This window comes from Falco peregrinus, chromosome 9, assembly GCF_023634155.1.
Source record: "Falco peregrinus isolate bFalPer1 chromosome 9, bFalPer1.pri, whole genome shotgun sequence".
NCBI classification, from domain to species: domain Eukaryota; kingdom Metazoa; phylum Chordata; class Aves; order Falconiformes; family Falconidae; genus Falco; species Falco peregrinus.
In genome coordinates, this window is record NC_073729.1 from 25,263,178 (window position 1) to 25,282,118 (window position 18,941).

The 18,941-nt window shown below is 45.5% G+C and overlaps 2 protein-coding genes across 4 annotated transcripts in view; both read right to left on the minus strand.

Annotated features, from left to right (window-relative positions):
• Window positions 1–5,583, minus strand: part of COL9A3 (collagen type IX alpha 3 chain) — a 41,126-nt gene extending 35,543 nt beyond the window's left edge. Inside the window, exons 1-4 of the mRNA XM_055813848.1 lie at window positions 5,472–5,583; window positions 4,728–5,339; window positions 4,118–4,537; window positions 2,783–2,851 (exon numbers count right to left, since the gene is read on the minus strand). Coding sequence (XP_055669823.1) covers window positions 2,783–2,851; window positions 4,118–4,180 — 132 coding nt within the window. The 5' untranslated portion in view covers window positions 4,181–4,537; window positions 4,728–5,339; window positions 5,472–5,583. The remainder of the gene's footprint in view (window positions 1–2,782; window positions 2,852–4,117; window positions 4,538–4,727; window positions 5,340–5,471) is intronic.
• A 738-nt stretch (window positions 5,584–6,321) lies between these two features.
• Window positions 6,322–18,543, minus strand: OGFR (opioid growth factor receptor). Of its 3 annotated transcripts, XM_055813845.1 has the most exons (9): window positions 18,254–18,543; window positions 16,188–16,241; window positions 13,681–13,725; window positions 12,886–12,948; window positions 12,485–12,569; window positions 12,023–12,101; window positions 11,461–11,527; window positions 11,018–11,166; window positions 6,322–9,851 (listed from the first exon to the last, which is right to left on the minus strand). In XM_055813845.1, exons 1-9 carry the CDS (start codon window positions 18,470–18,472, stop codon window positions 8,453–8,455), a joined length of 2,160 nt encoding a protein of 719 aa, XP_055669820.1. In that variant the 5' UTR covers window positions 18,473–18,543; the 3' UTR covers window positions 6,322–8,452. The 3 variants fall into 3 exon arrangements, with proteins under 3 accessions (XP_055669820.1, XP_055669821.1, XP_055669822.1); XM_055813846.1 differs by lacking the exon at window positions 16,188–16,241 and having other exon boundaries at window positions 18,254–18,542; XM_055813847.1 differs by lacking the exons at window positions 13,681–13,725; window positions 16,188–16,241.
• Between the last annotated feature and the right edge of the window lie 398 nt (window positions 18,544–18,941).

Here is an 18,941-nt window from a genome sequence, read left to right on the forward strand (position 1 = left end):
TGCTTTCTTAGCATGTCAAGCCAGGAGACGGAAAGTGGTGGGGGGGGAGCTTGATTTTTGAAAAGTGACAATTGCTTATTAGCAATTTGGGGAATTACATCCCCAGAAATAATTCACAGGAACTTGTCACTAATTCTTTCGATCATAACATGCCGTTTCTATTCTCGGGAGGGAGAGATTTTGCTTGTTACCGAGTATGAAATGTGAAGCATGTTGAAGGCTATAACTATAAAATATTTCAGAGGGACTTAATGTTGCAGCTCCCACTGGAAGGTAGGAATGAAAGCAGGAGCTTCTAGAAATTGTGCTTATGGGGTTCATCCAAGGTTTGTTCAGAGATATCCTGAATAATTCAGATGTATGTTATGCGCTGCTCACTGCTCACGGCCGACAGTAAGGGACTGCTGAACACCGCAGCAGCACTCATCCAGCAAAAAGGCTGTTCAGCAGCTCTTCCCACATGGCGTTCATCCAGAGCCGTCTGCGAAGATGACCCAGCTGGAGTGGCTTACAGACCTCAGGAAACTTGCGTAGGTATAGTCCACAAAAGTTCTAATTGTGCTTTAAAAAATAAAAGGCTCACCACTAAAGAAAAGATGGTTTCATTCTTCACAGCGGTAGATCTGACACCACCACTTCTCTCCATGCAGTACCATGAAAATGCAGAGCAGTGCCATAGTTTTTCAGAGGGTACTACCAGAAGAACCGTAACCCTGAAACTGGGAGGCTGCATGACTGTGCCCAGCACTAGCCCCAGCCCTGCATCTCTTCTTTTCTCATCATCTTCTTTTTCATCATCCTTGAAGGACTCAATCCTGTTGAAGAGCAGGAACCATCCTGGAGCCTGTCCCTGCACAGCTGGACCATCTCATATGAACAAGGCACCTGACAACCTATATCCATAGGAGGGATGTAGATCAAGTCTGTTCAAATGAGAGCCTGTTCCTGCGTAGCCAAAACTCCAGACTCAAGCTGAGACTGTAAGACTTAACACCTTAAATACTTTACTGAGCTGGTTGGTTTATCAGGACTGAGTTCTTCATATTAATTAGATGATGTTGTTTGGTCCTGTCCCGCAGGCAGCCTTCCAAAGCTTTAAGCAGTGGATGAAGGGGTGCAGGTTCATGTGACCAGCATCTCCCCGGGCTCCTGTTTCCAAGAGCAATCAGAAGTGATGCTGATGCCGTTCCAGAATTAGGGTGTCAAATATCCCATAGAAAGCAGGAACTGAACAACACAATTACAGGGATTTGTTTCTTTCTGATTGCCTACACGCAGAAATTGGTTACAACATGAAGCCTGAAGGGCTTCGTGCCTCCCAAACGCTTCTTTTTCGCTCTGTACAGAAACACAGCCACCCGTCCCTGAAACCCGCTGGCCACGCTCGCGTCCTGCTGCAGTGACTCCACAGCTCACTGCTGCCAACGGGAACACATGTCCTTCGTCCTCTTCCAGGGTGTCCCCTTAAACCTTTTACCACATCATGAAAGACAGCAGAGAGAAACTGTCGAGGTACCAGCTCTGGTTTCGTAGCATGAAAAGTTCAGAGTGAGATTTTTCAGTAAAATGGTCTCCATTAGTCGAAAGGACACTTTAGAGGGACCAGCTGCAAATCAAGGCGGTTCTCTCCTCAGACCAGCCTTGCTCACAGAGCCACTATGAAAGCTCACCACTGCAGACAAAAAAGCTCCTTGTTCACCATACACCAGGGAACCCATATATCTTTTTTTACCTTCTTATCCAAAAGAAAATGACCTGCATGGAATGAATAGATTTTTTCAAGGTTGCTTAAAGGCCCAACACCAATAAACTTCCTTCAGACGAGGTTTAAAAAACCCTGCCCTGTTCCATAAGCAGCTTAGAGACTAAGACAAGCACTACTCAAACTGAACATCAAGGTGGGGATCCAGCCTTTTGCATTTGATGTGGTCTTGTTGACGGTCCATCTGATGCTCTTTTTATCAGTGGATAAACTAACTACTGGACAAACTTCAGTCCTTATCCAACAGAGGCACAGAAGCAAAATTCTTCATTTCTATGGAAACTTCAATTAAAAGTAACAGGACAAGTTTTTCTCCTCCAGTACGTGCTGTGGTACGTAGCCTTCTGCCTCTGCAGGAGGTGTACGTAAAAGGAGCTGCCTGCTGAAATAAAGGTTGCCCATTTCATTTGCCTTTTGTGCCACTACAGGCAACTCATGTCTGGCAACACACAAGCCAGTTTCTGACCTCTCACATCCCAATGGAAGTTAGGGATAGCCATACTGACAATGTGAAAATAAACCCAATATAAGAGCAGTGTCCAGCGCTGCATGTTTGAGTTTCTTGAAGCCTCTCTAGAAATGTGGATGCCCTGAAGTGTCACATAAACCTCTCTCTGAACTACAGAACATGCAATGACTCTGGCAAACATGGTACCCATGCACTCGACCTTATGTATTACGTTCCCCTTCCTCCCTAGACACCAAAAGAGAAATTTTCTACGTTGCGAGGAGGGTCACGAGTCCCTGTGCATACACTAGCTTTGTCCTGAACTCTCTCAAAACAGGGGATTGATCCTGTAAAGAACCTGAGGCCACTCAGCACCTCCACTCGCTGTTCTGACTCTTGCAAAACAAGGTCTCTTGTGAGTAGACTGGTTCTCCATGTCCTTCCACCTCTGAAGGGTGGCCCAAAGGCTGGGGCTCTGGGGAATGAGCAGCCTCCCTGCTCTGCTGGGTCTGCCTCTGCTCCACCCCTCGCCCTCCCTCGGCTGAGCCTGCCCTCTGCCAAACATCACTCACATCTATGCCGTCCTTGCCAGATGGTCCAGGGGGTCCTCGTGGTCCAGGAGGGCCTTGTGGTCCTACTCTCTGAAAGGATCAGGGGAAAGAGAGAGAGGAGTTCATCTTTGCATCCGAAGAAACACATAGGCTAAATCACAAATGGCCAAGTGCTACAGCTCAACCCCCTAAAGCTGCACTAACCCCCCATCCCCCAGGGCCTCCCGCCAAGCTGGGTGGACTCCGAGGAGCTCAGGACTGGTGCAAGGCTCTTTGGAAAACCCTTTTGACTGAGCACACCCTCAGGGCTCCCAGCTCATTTAGCTGGTGGCTTACACTGGGAAGGAAAGCTGGTGGCTGGGCACCAAACGGGGTTTGCTGCACAGGAACCAGTTCTCGCTGCCTACAGGCACGTTTCACTCTGGGCAGAGGAAGAAATGCAAAGCCCACAGAAAATAGGTGCCAAGTGCTAGGCATTAAAAATTAATTTATAGTCCCAGCCTGATGGGGTGACGGAAAAGCCAGGCAGACACCAGTGAAGACAGAAGGAGAAAGGGGAAGTCTCCTCTTTGAGCAGGATGCCATTTGAAAATCTGGGGTTTTGGAGGAGGTCTGAGGTGGGGGGAAGGAAAGAAAGGTCCAATAAATGACTTCTGTATGGAGAGGGCTCCAGAGAGCAGCTTGCTGTAGCTTCAGTGAACAAAGGTTTCATTGTAGGAGCAGCTCTGCTCGCAGCAGATGAGGGCAGCTTTGAATTCCCAAGCCAGGCTGCAAAAATTCCTCACTAACACAATAGAAAAACCTCACCAAGGAGTTACTTCCCCAGGCAGTAACATTAACACGACGCAGGGAAGTTTAATATAACTTCATACCTGAAGCGAACAAGGCTTAAATATGCTATTTAGTAAGTGTAACATTTGAAAATTCGTTGAGGGAAGAAACTCTGATTCAGATGAAGAGTCAGATCAGGAGATCAGTCTCACTGGCAGCCTATTACTTCATTGTAGAAGAAAACTGTTTCTCTTAGACCAAACGGTCTCCCCTTTCCCAAGGCTTTCTCTCTCATAACTGCAGCCCTGAATGGGAAGGCAATACTTTTGTGGAAAGTATAAGGCAGCAGTTTCTACACGTAAGGATAGGATTTAAATAGTTACCTATGCAGGTACAAACCCAGACGTGCTTGCTAGGCACTCCCTGTACAACAGCACAAGCAACACACACATTTGTAATAAATTTTAGACTCTAATAACCTGCCTATTGCCACATTTCATCCTGCGGGTATAGCATACACAGGTCACCATCTTTTTCCCTTCCAGACTTTTTTCTTAAGCATAAGACATAAATGAGACTTCTTACCTGCGCCGATGTGGCTAATAGCTGGCATAGGAAGAGAAGCCCCAGACTGGAGAACCCAGCCATGGCGCACAGGCTCTGCCTCTCTCCGTTCCCCCTGGGCAGCTAAACGGCTTCTCCTCCAGGGTCCAGCAGATCCCTCCTCCTCCCCCTGGGTCTCAGCTTACAAAGGAGAGACTCCTCGCCTCCAGATAAACCTGCGGCTCCAGCTGGAGGGGCAGAGCTCAGGAACAAGCAAGAGGGGCCGAGCTTGCAGGAGAGAGGAGGTTTGGGAGGGAGGTGGGAGCAGGAGGGGGAGCAGCAGTCAGGAATTGCAGCTCTCATTCATGCCTTGCTGGGCAGCCCCAGCCTCGAGCAAACAGGGATCCTGCGGAAGGGCCAGACTTGCAGACATGCCACAGAAGCAAAATTCGGCTGCTCCAGCTGGAGATACAAAGATGTTCCTTAGATCTCACCCAGGCCATTCCTCAAAGCCCATCAACCACCTCAGTGCTGGACAGGTAAAACACCACCGAGCGAGCGCGCTACGCAGTGCCTGAGGCTACCTAACTTCACTAAAGAAGTTAACATACCTGCAAGAACTGCAAGATGCACTCCAGAAAAACGCACTTACTGCTTAGTGAGATGGTTTATGAGCTCTGGAGGTATAATCACATCTGGTTGGCTTGTTTTTTTCCAGGGAAATCTGAAGAGCTCCAACTGATTTCTTGAGAAAGTGATGAACCCTGACCAGAGAACAGATGATCACAGGCAGATCACAAGGAGGAAGAAAAAAGAAGAAACACTCTCAGAGCCCTCCCAAAAAAGGAAGAATTGCCTTTGAAATATTTGGAAGGAACAGAATGACAGTTCCCAGCATGGTGATCCCAAAAGGCAATATATTTACAAAGATGCACCTCCTACAAATAGCTTCATGCTTCCCTTTATCGATTAAAGACAATTTCATCCAAAGCAGGACTTGGAAGCGGAGAGAAACAGTGGCAAGATTCATCAGGACTGAAATGACACAGCTCATTTGGTTAGTAAGGAGAGCAGATGTGGAAAAGCAAAGCTTAAAAAATGAAATACCGGGTTTCAGTTTGGCATCCTTACGCTGGGAGGTTTGTACGAGCACACACTGTGTGCCTGTCCAGCTCCCCAGCAGCCCATATTCCACCAACCTTGAAAGAAAGATGAAGAGCTCAAAGATTTACTAAGTTCCTAGAAGATTTGGTGGACCAGGCAGCTGGGGACAGAAAGGGAGCGTGTGTGTGTCTTCAGATGGCCTCACATTGAATGGAATGCTTTATTAGACACCACAAACCGCGCAGAGGGAGAGCAGTGCAGTCGCATGAACTGCTTTGCACAGAGCTTGTACCTCCTCCTTCACACCGAGGCCAGCCGATGGCAACCGAGAAGGCAAAGCAGATCCAAATTCCTCAGCCACACGCTGCTCTAACAAGCCAGGGATTCCAGGGCTGCTGCAAGCAGAGCCAAATTCCTCAGCCACACGCTGCTTTAACAAGCCAGGGATTCCAGGGCTGCTGCAAGCAGAGCCAGCTCATGACCCGCAAGGGAAGAGCCCTGGGAGTATTCACCTTCAAGCCCACTGCACAGGAGGACCAGCTGTCCTCTCCTTGCACATCTCCCCAGGCAGAGGGAGCACAGCTGAAGGAACACAGCGACTTACAGAAATCATTGCTACAAAGACACCCCCACACCCCCGGTGCTCACGCCCTGAAGGAAAAGGCCCACTAGATAAAGCCCTATAAGCAGGCCAGGCAGCTGCCCTCCTGCCTGCTAGCCCCAAAAGCTGCTCAAAAGGAAAGTCCCTGTTTGCTCTGCAGAGCACCACAACACATGCTTGAGAGAATGGCAGCACAAAGCCAAGACGGGGCATACTGAAACGTTTCAAAGCACATCACTGAACAAGAAGCAAGGGAGGGGGTGTTTTTTCCCCACAAACATTCACTGGCCACATTTTACAGCGCTGGAGGAAGACTGAGCATCATCTCCACATGGAACAAGCAGCAGGTTTATCTCATGGTGAGCCCACCAGTCCTCCGCTTGGGAACGCCAGACAGCCCCACGCACCCACTCGCTGGAGGTGCCCAAGCACCAGCAAACAGCTACAGGGTGTGGGGGGTGTGTGTGTGGGGGTGTGACAGATACATGATGGGTCATGCCCTGCTCTCAAAGATGAAAAAAACCGTAAGTGGAAACTGGTATGCATTAAAGTCATGCTTTAATAGGTGACAACGTAACACACTCTGTGATACAGCTCTGAGAACTGGAAAACATCCTGTGAACTCAACGCGTACACCTACAGCCAGAACTCTAAACCGGATCATGATAGGGAATGGTTTGGTTTGAGCACTCCGGACTAGGGCTCACAGGGACACCCCATTAAACACAAAAACAAACCACACATCACCATAACAAGATACATGGTCTATGCCCCAACTGAGCACATATTCACAATGAAAATTTCATTAAATAAGAAAATTACTATAAATCTGTACAAAAGCCATGATTAACAATTTCTTATGAATCTTTTATGAAATAATTTTCACTCAGCATCTTCAAGTATTTATATCTGTAGTTAAGCGTATTCTTATTGGCTATTTAACTCCATTTGTTCATAAGAAAAAAATTATTTTAAAAACATTAAAGCCTTTTTCCAGCACGTGTGTGACCACGACCATTAGGTGTTAAGCTTGCAGATTTTTATTCCCACACGTGTATGTGGCATGCTGATCAGGACCTACAGTCTGGGCTGGCGAGTCACGGATCAAATTCCTTGAAAGATCTTCAGAGTTGTAGCAGAGAGAGGAAAAACATGAACATCGCACAGGCTACTGCATCTGCTCTCTGGCAAAGCTGGTAAGCCTCTAACCATCTCCTACACAAACAGCACCTAAAATCCCCAAATGTAAACCAAACAATCTGAGCAAACAGCGAGTCCAGACCTTCTGGCTGGTGGAAACTGTTTCCTCTGCTTCATGAAACAGGTCCTCTGTTGTAAATCTCTAGGAGCAGAAGTGCTAAATTGTTTAACGCTCCTTCAGACTTGGTTGAATACTGCGTAAGTCAGGCAGAGCAGCTAACAGGGAGGTCAGGAACACTGAGGCCGGCAAATAGCTGGCAAGGTCTAAAAGTAAATTCTTGAGGGCCGTAAATAAATCAACCAGACAAGCATACCCCTCCAATTAAAGTTTCAATTAACTGCCCCACAAAGCCCAGTGGTTTCCAGCTATGCTGCACTTTAACATGCCCTCACCGCCTGACATGCTAATCGTTAGTGGTAAAACAATCCTGCTCTAACTAGGAAGTGGGTTAAATCTGACACATCTAACTTCATGCGATGGGCCTGCAGAAAAGAGAGCCCCCACAGGCCACTGCGAATTAACAGCAGAGCCCCCAAAAATGCAATGACAACTATTTGTTCTGTTTTGGCAACTGAGGAAGGCAGACCTTTGAACCAGTAGCGGACACAAATACCTGTGGAAGACTATCAAGGGTCTGCAAGTGGTGGAAAAGCCTGGGGAAGAGCAGCTCTAGGCAGCTTTATGCAAAGTCTGAAGGTTTTTCCTCTTCAAAATCAGTAGATGATCCATATTCTTAAAAACACTAACAAGCCCTACAAAGCAACTTCTGGGGGGAATAAAGGGAATAAATGCTCAGTACTTAGCACCCTAGCGAACAGTGTCTGTACAAACAAGTCACTACTGGTCACAGATACATTTTGACTATGCATTGTATCCCAGTCTGAAGTCTAATTTTCTTTATAGGAGGAGAGGCAACTATACTCTTAAATGATGTGAAATGTATATACTCATCTCTTTTAGGTAAACAGCACCTTTGCCAGGAATAAATCTCCACGAAAGGTACAGCCTTTCAATAATAAATAGAAGTTACATGGTAATAGAAAGGCCTGGCCAATTAGGTCATGCTGTCTTACATTAAAAATGATGTATTTAATAAACACTTGACCAGTTCAAACAAGGAAACAGATCAGTTTTCCTCTTCTCTTTAAGAAGGGACATACCAGAATCAAAGCAAAGTGCAAAAACCCCTGTTGCTCCAAGACAGTCCTGAACATCAGATAAAAAAACCAGCAACAGGACACAGCCTGTCCATGAAGATGACCGGAGTTTTCCTCTTTAGGGTAAACCAAGGGCTGGATCTCAGTGAAGTTACTACAGATGATTTTAAAAAAAGTGTGGAAGGGTGAAAGCCAGACAGGAGCTACCCTGGACCAGCCCAAAGGAAGTTTATTTTTCCAGGTACTTCTGCTATCCAAATCACCAAAGCTGGCTCCCAGCAGTTAGGGCAGTGTCATCTCTGCTTGAGTGCTTGTCATGCCGGTCTCAACTCTGCCGCTACCTGCTCTTCATCAGGTTCTGCTGCATGCTCAGAGCTTTCACGTTTTTCTGTTGCAACCTCAGTACTGTCTTCTTCAGGACACGTGGATGCCACGCTGCTCTGCTCAATACTCTCTGGAACTTGTTTGTTGCCTGTGACTTCTGCCTGCCCTTTTTCATTTGCATTTTCTGCCTTTTTATGCTGTTCTACCCCATCTACCCCATTTTTGCTTCCCAGGAATGTGCTGCTGCAGTGGTTCTGATCACTCCTTGCTCTGACTTGATCCCCACTCAACTCCAAGCCATCACTTACTGAAGAAGTCCTGCCAGTCTTGGGGAGCTTGGACCCAACTGAGGGTCTCACATCCCCACCATGTGCATCACCACCACGCTTCTCACTTGTCACTTCCACAGTTGTGCTTTCCCCACTGACATTTTCTTCTTCAGCCTCAGTGTTTGCAACAGGTGGCTTTAACTTGGCACTGGAGGCAGAGGGCCCAACATTCGGGTTCATGTTCAGGTTTATGGCCAAGTTGCATGCCCTGGCTCTCAATGTTCTTTTATCAACTTTCCTCCGTTTCACAACTGCATCAGCAGTCTCAGGCACTGCTGAGTCTTTGGTGCTTGCATCATCTTCTTTCAGTATTTCCTGGTTCTCCTTTGCTTGTAAAAGCGGAACTGAGCAAGGGATTTCTCCATCAATTGCACATTCTCCCAGATTACGGGAAATGTTTTCAATATCAGTAGGGCTTTTCAACAGTCCACTCTTTTTAGCATCTGCCGTATTTGCATCCAGTTTTCTCTTCTTGCTCTCCTTTGTGCAATCATTCTCTGCTGTACCCTGCACTTCTTCAGCCTCACTGCTTAAATCCTTCTTCTCCTGCTGGGTAAGTGAAGTCTCTTCCTCCTCTTCACCATCTCCCTTCGAAACATATTCACTTAACTTATCTTTTACATCTTCATCATTCACTTTAGGCTGCAAGTTTGCAGCATCTCCAGCTTTCTGTTCTCCCTCTATGGACAGGTTCTGATCCTTTTCCACAGAATCATCACATTTTTTACCAGGTGTTTCCTCTTTATCTTCAGCCTTTTGGTGCAGCTGTGACCTAGCAGAGCGGGGTCTGTACTTCAAGAGTTTATCATGTGGCCCCCACACAAAGCTGCCCCGAGGTTTGAAGTGTTGCCAAGCATAGTGGACTAGTTCTCTTCTCTTCTGTTTGCTTCTGATGGTGAACAGGAAGTAATCCAAGGCACTTCTCTTGACATTTGGTAACGTCTCCTTAACAAGAGTTTCTGTTAGGAAAAACTTTACCAAGTGCACTTGATAGTGTTCATAACCCATCTCTCCCAGGCACTTCAGGATGCGAGTAATCCGCAAATTGTTGTGGCTGAACCTGAACAAAACAGATAAGCAAAGTTAAGTGAAAGTCTTACCTGTCACTATGAACCTCCAGGCTATCTGCAAAATGTTTTTGTGCATTGTTGGCCACGGTCTGTTAAAGACTACTTGATAATGCAGATGGGAATACAGGCGGGCTTACTTTTCAAGCACCGACTGCTGCTGTCTGCCTTCAGCAGCACCTTCCTAGTCCTCCTTGGGCTGCTAGGATTAATCACCTCAACTGCTTGGAACGGTTCTGGCTTTCTGCATCACTCACCAGTAGATACCAGCCACCACTTGACAGACACACAAGTCCATGCAGCCCAGTGTCCTATCCCTAACAGTGACCCTGCAGGGTAAGCCCGTAAAAAACTGTAAGGATACAGGCAGGTAAGGATGTTGCCAGAAATCCGTGACTCAGGGACTTAAGCCAGACACAACACTTTTTTTTTTTTTTTTTTTTAAATACTTGACAGTCTTCAAGTTGGTTTTTTCTTGTGTGAGTATGCCCAGTCCTCTTAGAGCCCTTGTTAACAGCATTAGGGGTACCAGAATATGAAGGGTCACTACTATCTCTACGGTATGACCTGCAGTGGTATAAAAAGTGTAAGTAAGAAAAATAAAAAGTAGTATGAAAAACCATCAATTCGCAAAACACTTTTCAACCAAGGATTTAAAGCATTTTACACACATTAAGGCAGTTTTATAAACAATCAGGGAAGCATATGGAAATGCTCCTATTTTGTAGTTTGTTTACGAGAATACTAAAAGGCAATTTGGCTACCTGTGAAAACATTTCAGCGATTCCTGCTTAAAATATGGTTTTAAACACAAGCTCTGCTAGAGCCAATATTAGCATCTCCAAGTCTGTATTTCATCCTTCAGGAGAGCAACCTGAACAAAGCCTACTGTTCACAGCTGTGCTGGATACAAAAGAAAATCAATCTCAACTCATTTACCTATAACGCCTGTCATTTACTAAAGTCACAGAGTGTGATGACCTGCAGTCAGAGGCTAAGCCAAGGTAAATATACTTCAGCTAGCTAACATTTTTATCAACAAAAAGCATCCGCTCCTCAAGGGCTGAGCATTTTCTTGACTTTGACTTTTTTTTTTCTTCTCAAAGAAGCACCTGGCTGTAGTAAATGACCAGCAGCATCAACACAGGCTCAGACTCACCGGTTCAAGTTTTGAAATCGTTCAGCCCAATTCTCTGCTCTCTTAAGTTCTCCAGTTTCCTCATTGGTCAAAATGATCCCATAAAATCTCAGCATGAGCTGATAAGCACGTATAAACCTTTGCATAACTTCCTTGGACTTCTTAAAGGCCTGAAAACAAGACAGACTAATGAGTACGAGCTGCAACCCCTGATGACCTGCACCAGTTAGTTTAAGGGGCACCTAAGTGACAAACAAGGCTTGATTTTATCACTGAGCATTTCATTTGTTGCTGTAGCCACTGGCAGACACAAGACAGACAAATTCTTAACAGTGCTTGAGTGAGCTCTGTTCACACTAGGGCCCCAAGGAAGCAACGTAAGAAAACCTAGACTTCAAATGTAAGGCATTTAGGGAAAATCCTAACATCCTTCAGATCTCAAAAAAGAAAAAAGCTTTAAATACCTGAATTTCTTGACATGTGAGTGGTCTGGCACGCCAGTTCATCCCCGGTTCACGTAAAGGGAACAGCCTGAAGGGAAAGAAATTTTCAGACCAGATAAGCAAAGACGACATCCAGCCCAGGGTACCCTTTTTTTAAAAAAACAAACAAAAGATTTCAAAAATTGTGGTATCAGAGGCATCTCTTGGAGTCCTCACATCTTTATGGACACAGAAGTAGTTTACTATATGACAAATACACCCCTCCCATAAAAGCACTGTCCACACCAATGACAACAATATACTTTGCTTATCTGCATCTCTGTTGCTCTAATACTCTGATCTGCAATACCCTGTAAGACCAACCATGACTGAGATCTATTGCCACAGCTGCACTGTCTGGTTTTCCAGATTTCCACTGCATTGTTTCCAAAAGGATATAACTTAATAAAAATAAAGTGGACATGGGTTTCGCTCAGGAGCAATTCTGAACCTTTGGGGAAACCGAATTCAGGAACACAGATACAGCGGACTCTTAGAAGAGGCACAACTGAAGAGAGTCACTATGTTCAAGCAGACAGTTTACCACTGTATGTAAGAATGGTTTTCTTCCAGAACTTCATAGTTGTCCCACCAAGATTCAAGCAGATTTTCAATATGCAAACCTGAGAAGAAAAGGAAAAAGTTAGGCAAGAAGAAATGACACCAAATGAATATTAAAGTTAGCCAGCCACCCAAGGTAGCTTACTATCCAGAGCCAGGTGTTCGCATACAGGCACTAGCTTATCTAACTAGATAACCAACCTGGTAAACTCAAAGAAAAAAATCTTAGTTTCCTATCATTAAACAGAAAAGTAAGGCACATACAGCAGGAACAAGACATTTTAAAATGGAAATTCTTGGTGGCTTTTTTGTTTGTTTTGGTTTTGGTGGTGTGCTTTGTTTGGCTGTGGGTTTTTTTAGTAATTGTCCCACATGGATCAAGCTACTCTTTCACCAATTCAACCAGCTGCAGCAGACTGCATCAGTCACTGCACAAGGTACTCACCCCGGGGCAAAAAACAAATCTCATTTTTATAAAAGCTTAAGTTCCACATGTCTTCTTCCTCCTCATTTTCTGATTCTACCAAACCCTGGAGATGAGAACAAGAAATCAACAAGCAGTGATCTTTAAAAAGGCAGCATTCACTTCAACACTTCTCCTTGCTTTCCCTCACATTTCCTAAATATTTCGAGCTAATTCCTTGACATGAGTTTTGGGAATTAACAGCTTGTTTCTGATGCACCCACACGCACATCATCCCTTCCCCCTCGCAAATGAATGCTTTAAAGGTTCTGAGCTTGTCAATGTAAAGACAAAAGGGTGCCTTCAAATCTAGAAACTGTTCCTAAACTTAGCATGCAATGAAGAACAGCCCAAGAGTATACGCGTCATTATTTAGTCCATACCGGGTAATGATGTCTGTATCTCTGCAAGTCTCTTGCTGCATTCCAGTTGCGCCCGCTTGAGAACTAGAGAAGAGAGACAGATCAGAGATCCAGATTAAAGTTGTCTTCTAAAAAAAAATAAAAAATAATCCACTGACTGAATTCAGCATCTCTCACACGTATCCCTGCCTATCACTCTCCTATGCTCCTCATGCTGCGCTCCCAGCACCTCCAAACCCAGCCAGTTTGCTACAGCATTGTTTCTCTGCACTCCTGAAGACAACTTTGGACTAAGAGAAGTTCACACCATGTCCTTTAACTAAAATATTTTTTTTTCTTTCTAGTCTTGTTAATCAAGTTCTTTATGTTTTATGCATATCTTTTATCCCTGTTGAGTTTTCCTACACAAATAGTCAGAACTAGCTGGAAATCCCAAATGGCAAAATGTAATTTTCTTCCTTAACTGAAAGGTTTTAAAACAAGACAAACCAAGCCCTACCTCTCATTCTCTGAGTCACTCTATACCACAGTCAAGACAGAGATCAGAGTTCGAAACTGTAGAATTTAAGATGCAGAAATATCCCTTAAATTCAAGATTCTCATTGCCTCTAAACATTATTGAAATAAAGTTTTTTTTAATCTTAGCTTTACGCTCAAAAGCAGCCTTGCTGATTTAGTATTATGCTGATCTGGACAGTGGACAATAATAAGAGCCATACTGTTACGTTAGATATTTCTTTTATTGGACTTCCATTCCAACCATCATCACAATTATCGCTCATACTTCCAACTAACCAAACTTTACGTCAAGCCTACCTGAAAACCTCTCCAAGACAGCGGTGATGAATTTGATCTTTGGTCCTACAAATAAAAGGCATTTAGTTGAAGTGTTTTGAAACCAAACTTCACTAATAAAATACAAGAAATATATATGAAATACCCACAGCAGTGACTCACGTGACCCCTATTAGTTGCCAAATAACAGGTTTAACTAGTTACAGCTGAATAAATTTGATTTTATTCGTAATTCAAATTGCTATAGAGAAAAACCTGTGGTGCCACGTCCACCTGACAATTAAGTAACAGGTTCTCCTCGCTACACAGATGTGCTAGGTTCATTCCAACTGTCACATTTACACAGAGATCACAAAGAACACCTTTATTTCCATGAAGTTCAGAGAAATGGAAGTTGCAAGTAAGACTTAATATAAAATGCATTTTAGCTGAATAATAAATTTGGTTTGTTTTTTGTGTTGTTTTTTTTTTTTTTTACAGTGGATTACTTCAATCTTAAGAGATTTTGTAACACTTCACAAGCAACACAGACAGGTTTAATCTTGCTGAGTGCTGACCCATCTTGCCCCAAGCTATGAAAGTGCTTAAAAGTGTTCTGTCAAGGCAGAACCACCAAAACGAACTAGACTGCTCATGCATAAAAGGACTCCCCCAAATCGAAGCACACTGCGATTAGAGCATTCAACACCAGCTCACAGCAAGAGCAGGGTCTTTGTGAAACAGGTAAGATGTGCAGGCTCTTGCAAAGTAAGTATTTCAAGAAACTCAGAAGAAAGAAGCAACAAATGCTCTCCCAAGGTGTTTCTTTCAACTTCATTTCGTACTTCTTAACCTCATTTGCACAGAGAAAAATAAAACCCCACCAATTTCTACTGAACACGGATCATCAGTTCCTTAATTATTAAGACAGGAACTGGATTTTCTAACACCTTGTTGTAATGAAGTCATCCATTCGGCTGCCCTGTTGACTGTTAATACTTTTATTTACGAAGCACCCACAGCATTTGGAGATCAAATCTTTACCCACAGCAGGAGGTCATCAATGCAGAATTTTTAAAACTATATTTTAAAAATACATTTACACACTATGACACTCCCGTACTTCTGTGACAGGGATTAAATTAAGCTCAAGTTGTTTTTTATGAGTAGTAACTTGTGATGACCTAAAATAATACCCGTCTACGTTACAACGCATTTCCATTTTATAGATGACCAAACACAGACCAAAATAGGTGGCAGAACTTCCCACAGCCACATGGCCCATATGGGATTAGAAATCCAATACTGTCCATCCCCAGAATCTACCCAGACTGCAGAAATGCACACAATTATAAAAAGCTTTGCTACACAGCCGACAGAAAAAAAAGTAAGAGGCTGCAAGCACAAGGCCAAGAAATACGTTCAGCAAGAACAGATCAATATTATTCTTTTGTCTGAGATGTAAGCAGAGACTGGGATTTAGCACTATGACATTCATCATTTGACTATAACTTTGCAACTCCAAGCATGAAATTCTGACACATGTCAAATTAATGAAAATCTTGTTCCCTATTACAGGAGAATAAATTTCCAGATATTCTTTACACTTAACTTTCTAAAATAACATCCTTTAACACAGTCGGGATAGGCTAATAGTAGACTGGCTCCAATTTTGAAAAAGAACTGGTTTGCTGAAGAGTAAATGTAGATACCGAGATGAGTGCAATGCCATGGTGCAAGAGGCTGTAAGGCTTGTCCAGAAAGACGCTAGATCCCGGCAAAAGGCATCTGAGAGCACAGCATTAAAAAGAACAAGATAGGGAAGCAAAGAGAGCAAAACTCAGCCCTCCCTCCAAGAAGGTGGTGTTCCTAGATCTCTGTAAACTTCCATGTAAGCCACACAAACACAACCTTCCTTTTTCCAGCTTAGAAAGACAAACTAAATTGCAAGACTGAAACCTGCCCACGCCAATCGAGCCCCCTTACTTCTCACAGCACTGACAGGCAATTTAAGTGGGTTTCTCCCTCCAAACCTGGAACGCATCAGTCAGAATGTGCATCGCTGTGCAGAGCGTGAGGAAAGCATGGAACAAAGCCAGGAGAAGGTAACACAATATTTGGCTAAAAACTGGAAACCAGCTGCAACTGAAATGGATGAAAGAACGTGTAGACTGTGAACACGACACAGGAATGAGAAAGACAGCAGCATCCTAGAACAGTGATCAAAATCTTCTGTTGATGGAGAGTTAGAAGGCAGAACTACAGGGTTTATTAAAATACGGCTCTGAGCAGCCAAACACAAACCCTCATGCATTACAGCAGACTAAGAGGTAACCTTTTTAAAATAGGCACAAACCCCAAGTTTTTCAGTGCTCGCTCTTAGAAGCTAAAAGTGCCGAAATGCAAAAGACCTGAAAAGACACACCCCAGGAACCTCAGACCGTGAATGTGGAGTTATGTGCAGAGACACAAGTGAAATGCAAAGGTAAAAGGAGATTTTTAATTTAATTTTGAAAGTGCATAGTGAAAATAATAAAACAAATTCTAACCTCAGTATTGAATAAACACATTAGCAGCTTCAGATATAAAGTATACCATCTAGACTGAGGGGAGAAGAATGAGAATTAGTGTAATACAAGTGGAAGCTGGAATCAGTTTTGCAAGCTGATTCGTGCCTTTGGCAGGTTGTAAAGGCATGAACAGACAACAGAAGCTTTACTGTCTCTTTTTGTATTCATTCTCACTGCCCTTAAAAAATTTTCAGGCACTGTCAGACACGAGGTGACTACACACTCATCACCGAAGGAAGAACTTCTCTTTAAAGATGCAGAACAATATTCCAGGGGCCGTAAGTCTCGGGGACAACATCCTCCTTTATAAGGCAAAGTTTGAAAAGCCCACTCACTGGAGTGAAAAAATGGTCCTTGTTTTGAGGGTTGTCACAATCCAGAAGTTCCTCTAAGAAAAAAAAAATAAATACCTGAAGAACACACACATTCAAAAAGAACAGTCTGAATGTTCTGGAGGCATTAAAACTTGCGAACATAACCAGAACTCCAGCCATGTACAAGAGAGAATTGACAGCGTGCTCTCAAACAGAGCAAAATGCTTCCAAGGAAATCCCTCGTTCAAGTATTACAGCTATTCTGCCTAGAATACCTGTGGCCTTTCACAGACCTACGTGCACAGCCAAGGCCTAGATACAGTCTAACTCCGTGAAGATGCAGAGATGCACATGGATGCGTCCCTCTGCTGTATTTCAACTTCCATTTTGTTTGCAAAGTACAGAGCGGGTATTTTTGTAGGAAGTCATGAGCGTTTGGACTACTATGTTGCACAGAATGTATTAATTTTTTTAAGAGGGAGGCTGTTTTAATATCTTAATGCTTATAAAAAATTGGAGTTTATTATTAAACTCCTTTAAAAGCGCACTAATTGGAAAGCTTCATCTGCCTACATAGAGCTAAGAATACAGATGAGTCGCTGAAACGAAACTCAAGCGAACAGTTAGTTTCCCTTTCCCCGAAATGGGAGGAGCTCAGTAACGCATTTTCACTAAGCCAGCAAATACTGAGAAATCCAGAGACACAGTTTCGCTTTTGCCCAAGTAATGCTGTAGAAGAAATTACTGACACCCAGTGTCAAACTCAAAAACACTGATGCTAAAGACAGGAGCCTCAGATAAGACTAACAAAGTTCCTTCTCTTTCAAATCAACATTATTTGAAGGTACCAGACACAAGTGTTCGCATTTTGCAATGCCACCTCACTCCCTACAACTGCACACATACCTGCAGCTTTTAAAATACCAGTGGGTATTTTTTTGTTTTCAGAGTCGCTCTGAAATAATGCTACATTTCCTAGGGAGCTCTAAAGATGCTCCCTAGGGAAAAAAAACACGTCTGAAAGAAATAAAAAGTTACGGCTCATTTTTAAAAGCGAGCAGATGTTAAGTGGTGACTTTTTACTGATGAAAGAGCAGACACGGAAGGCCACCATACAAAGATGAGGATACCATGAAAAAAACTTAAAAGCAAGGAGCTGCTGAAGAACATCAGTGTCCTCATGCCAAACCCAGCGGCCATCGGAACGCGGGGAACTGGCAGGTGGCACAGAGGACAGCCATGGTGTGTATGGGATAAAGTACCCAGACCACAGGGAATGGTGGAGGAAATATATGTATCTATCTATATCTCATACACCAGCTCCCGGCAGTCTAATGGAACTCAGGGGCTGTTCAGTGCCAGCAGAGCCCTGCCCCGGCCACCCGGGGCTCCTGCGGCAGCCTCAGCCGCCTCCCCTCCCCTCCCGAGGGATTTGCTCCATGGAGGAGGGCAGGCCCACACGCCAGCGGCCGCTGCCCGGGCAGGCCCCCCGACCCCTCCTCAGCGCCTCAGCCTGCCCCCGCTCCCCGGGGTGAACCGGGAGCCTGGCGCGGGGGCACGGGCACCGCCACCGCGCCCGGGGGCGGCCTGCAGCGTCCCCCGCCGAAGTGCCCGCGATAATCGCGAGGGGCACGGTAACCCCCGCGCACCCAGGGCGGCTGGGCCCGGGGCGGCCTGGGGTGAACGGGCTGCCGGCCCCCCCCCCCCCCCCCCCGCCCCGCCGGCACCCACCTGGGCCTGCCGGGAGCCCCGCGCCCAGCCCGGCACCGGCCGCTGCCCCGCGTCCGGCCGCTCCTCCCCGGCGGCTGCCTGCGCTCCCTCCGGCTCGCCCTCGCCGCCATCCTCCTCTTCGTCCTCGTCTTCCTCCCAGGTGGAGTCGTACCGCCAGAAGCACGCCTCGTCCTCCGCCTCCTCCTCCTCCTCCGCCCTGAGGCCGACCCAGGCCGCCATGGAGCGCGGCGGGCCGGGCAACCAGGGGGCGGCGGGGCCGCCCGCGCGGCACAATGCCCGGGCGCGGGGCGAGGGGGCGGGGCAGGAAGCGCGGGCACGCCCCGCCCCCTTCCTGCGGCGCCGCGCGGTCCCTGCGCGCGCCCGCCCCGGCAGCTACCCTGCCCCGCGGCGAAGGGAAAGGGCGCCTCATCCTGCCCTGGGCCAGCCTCCGCGGCGCTGGGCAGCGCTGAGCGCCTACCCCCCAGCCCACACACAGCCACTGCCGCTGGAAGCAAGATATCGGAGTAAGGGGAGCCTTCCTCTGTCCTTCAGGGTGAAGAATTCAGCAAGATTTGCGTATGACTTCACCACATGTCAAAAAACATACTCCTTCCATAGGATGAGGTAATATTTCTCTTACAGGAAGATGAATAAAAGAACAATCTTCCCAAGAAGCCAGGATTTGGTAAAAGGGAAGGGAGGAAAAGAG

What these genes read in the sequence shown, in the direction of transcription:
- OGFR (XM_055813845.1), bottom strand. Translation starts at nt 18,472, where the DNA reads ATGGCGGCCTGGGTCGGCCTCAGGGCGGAGGAGGAGGAGGAGGCGGAG. An exon ending in GATACAGACATCATTACCCG is followed by an intron (nt 12,570 to 12,885) that starts GTATGGACTAAA and finishes TCTCATCTCCAG; the next exon opens with GGTTTGGTAGAATCAGAAAA. An exon ending in AACCATTCTTACATACAGTG is followed by an intron (nt 11,528 to 12,022) that starts GTAAACTGTCTG and finishes CTTTCCCTTCAG; the next exon opens with GCTGTTCCCTTTACGTGAAC.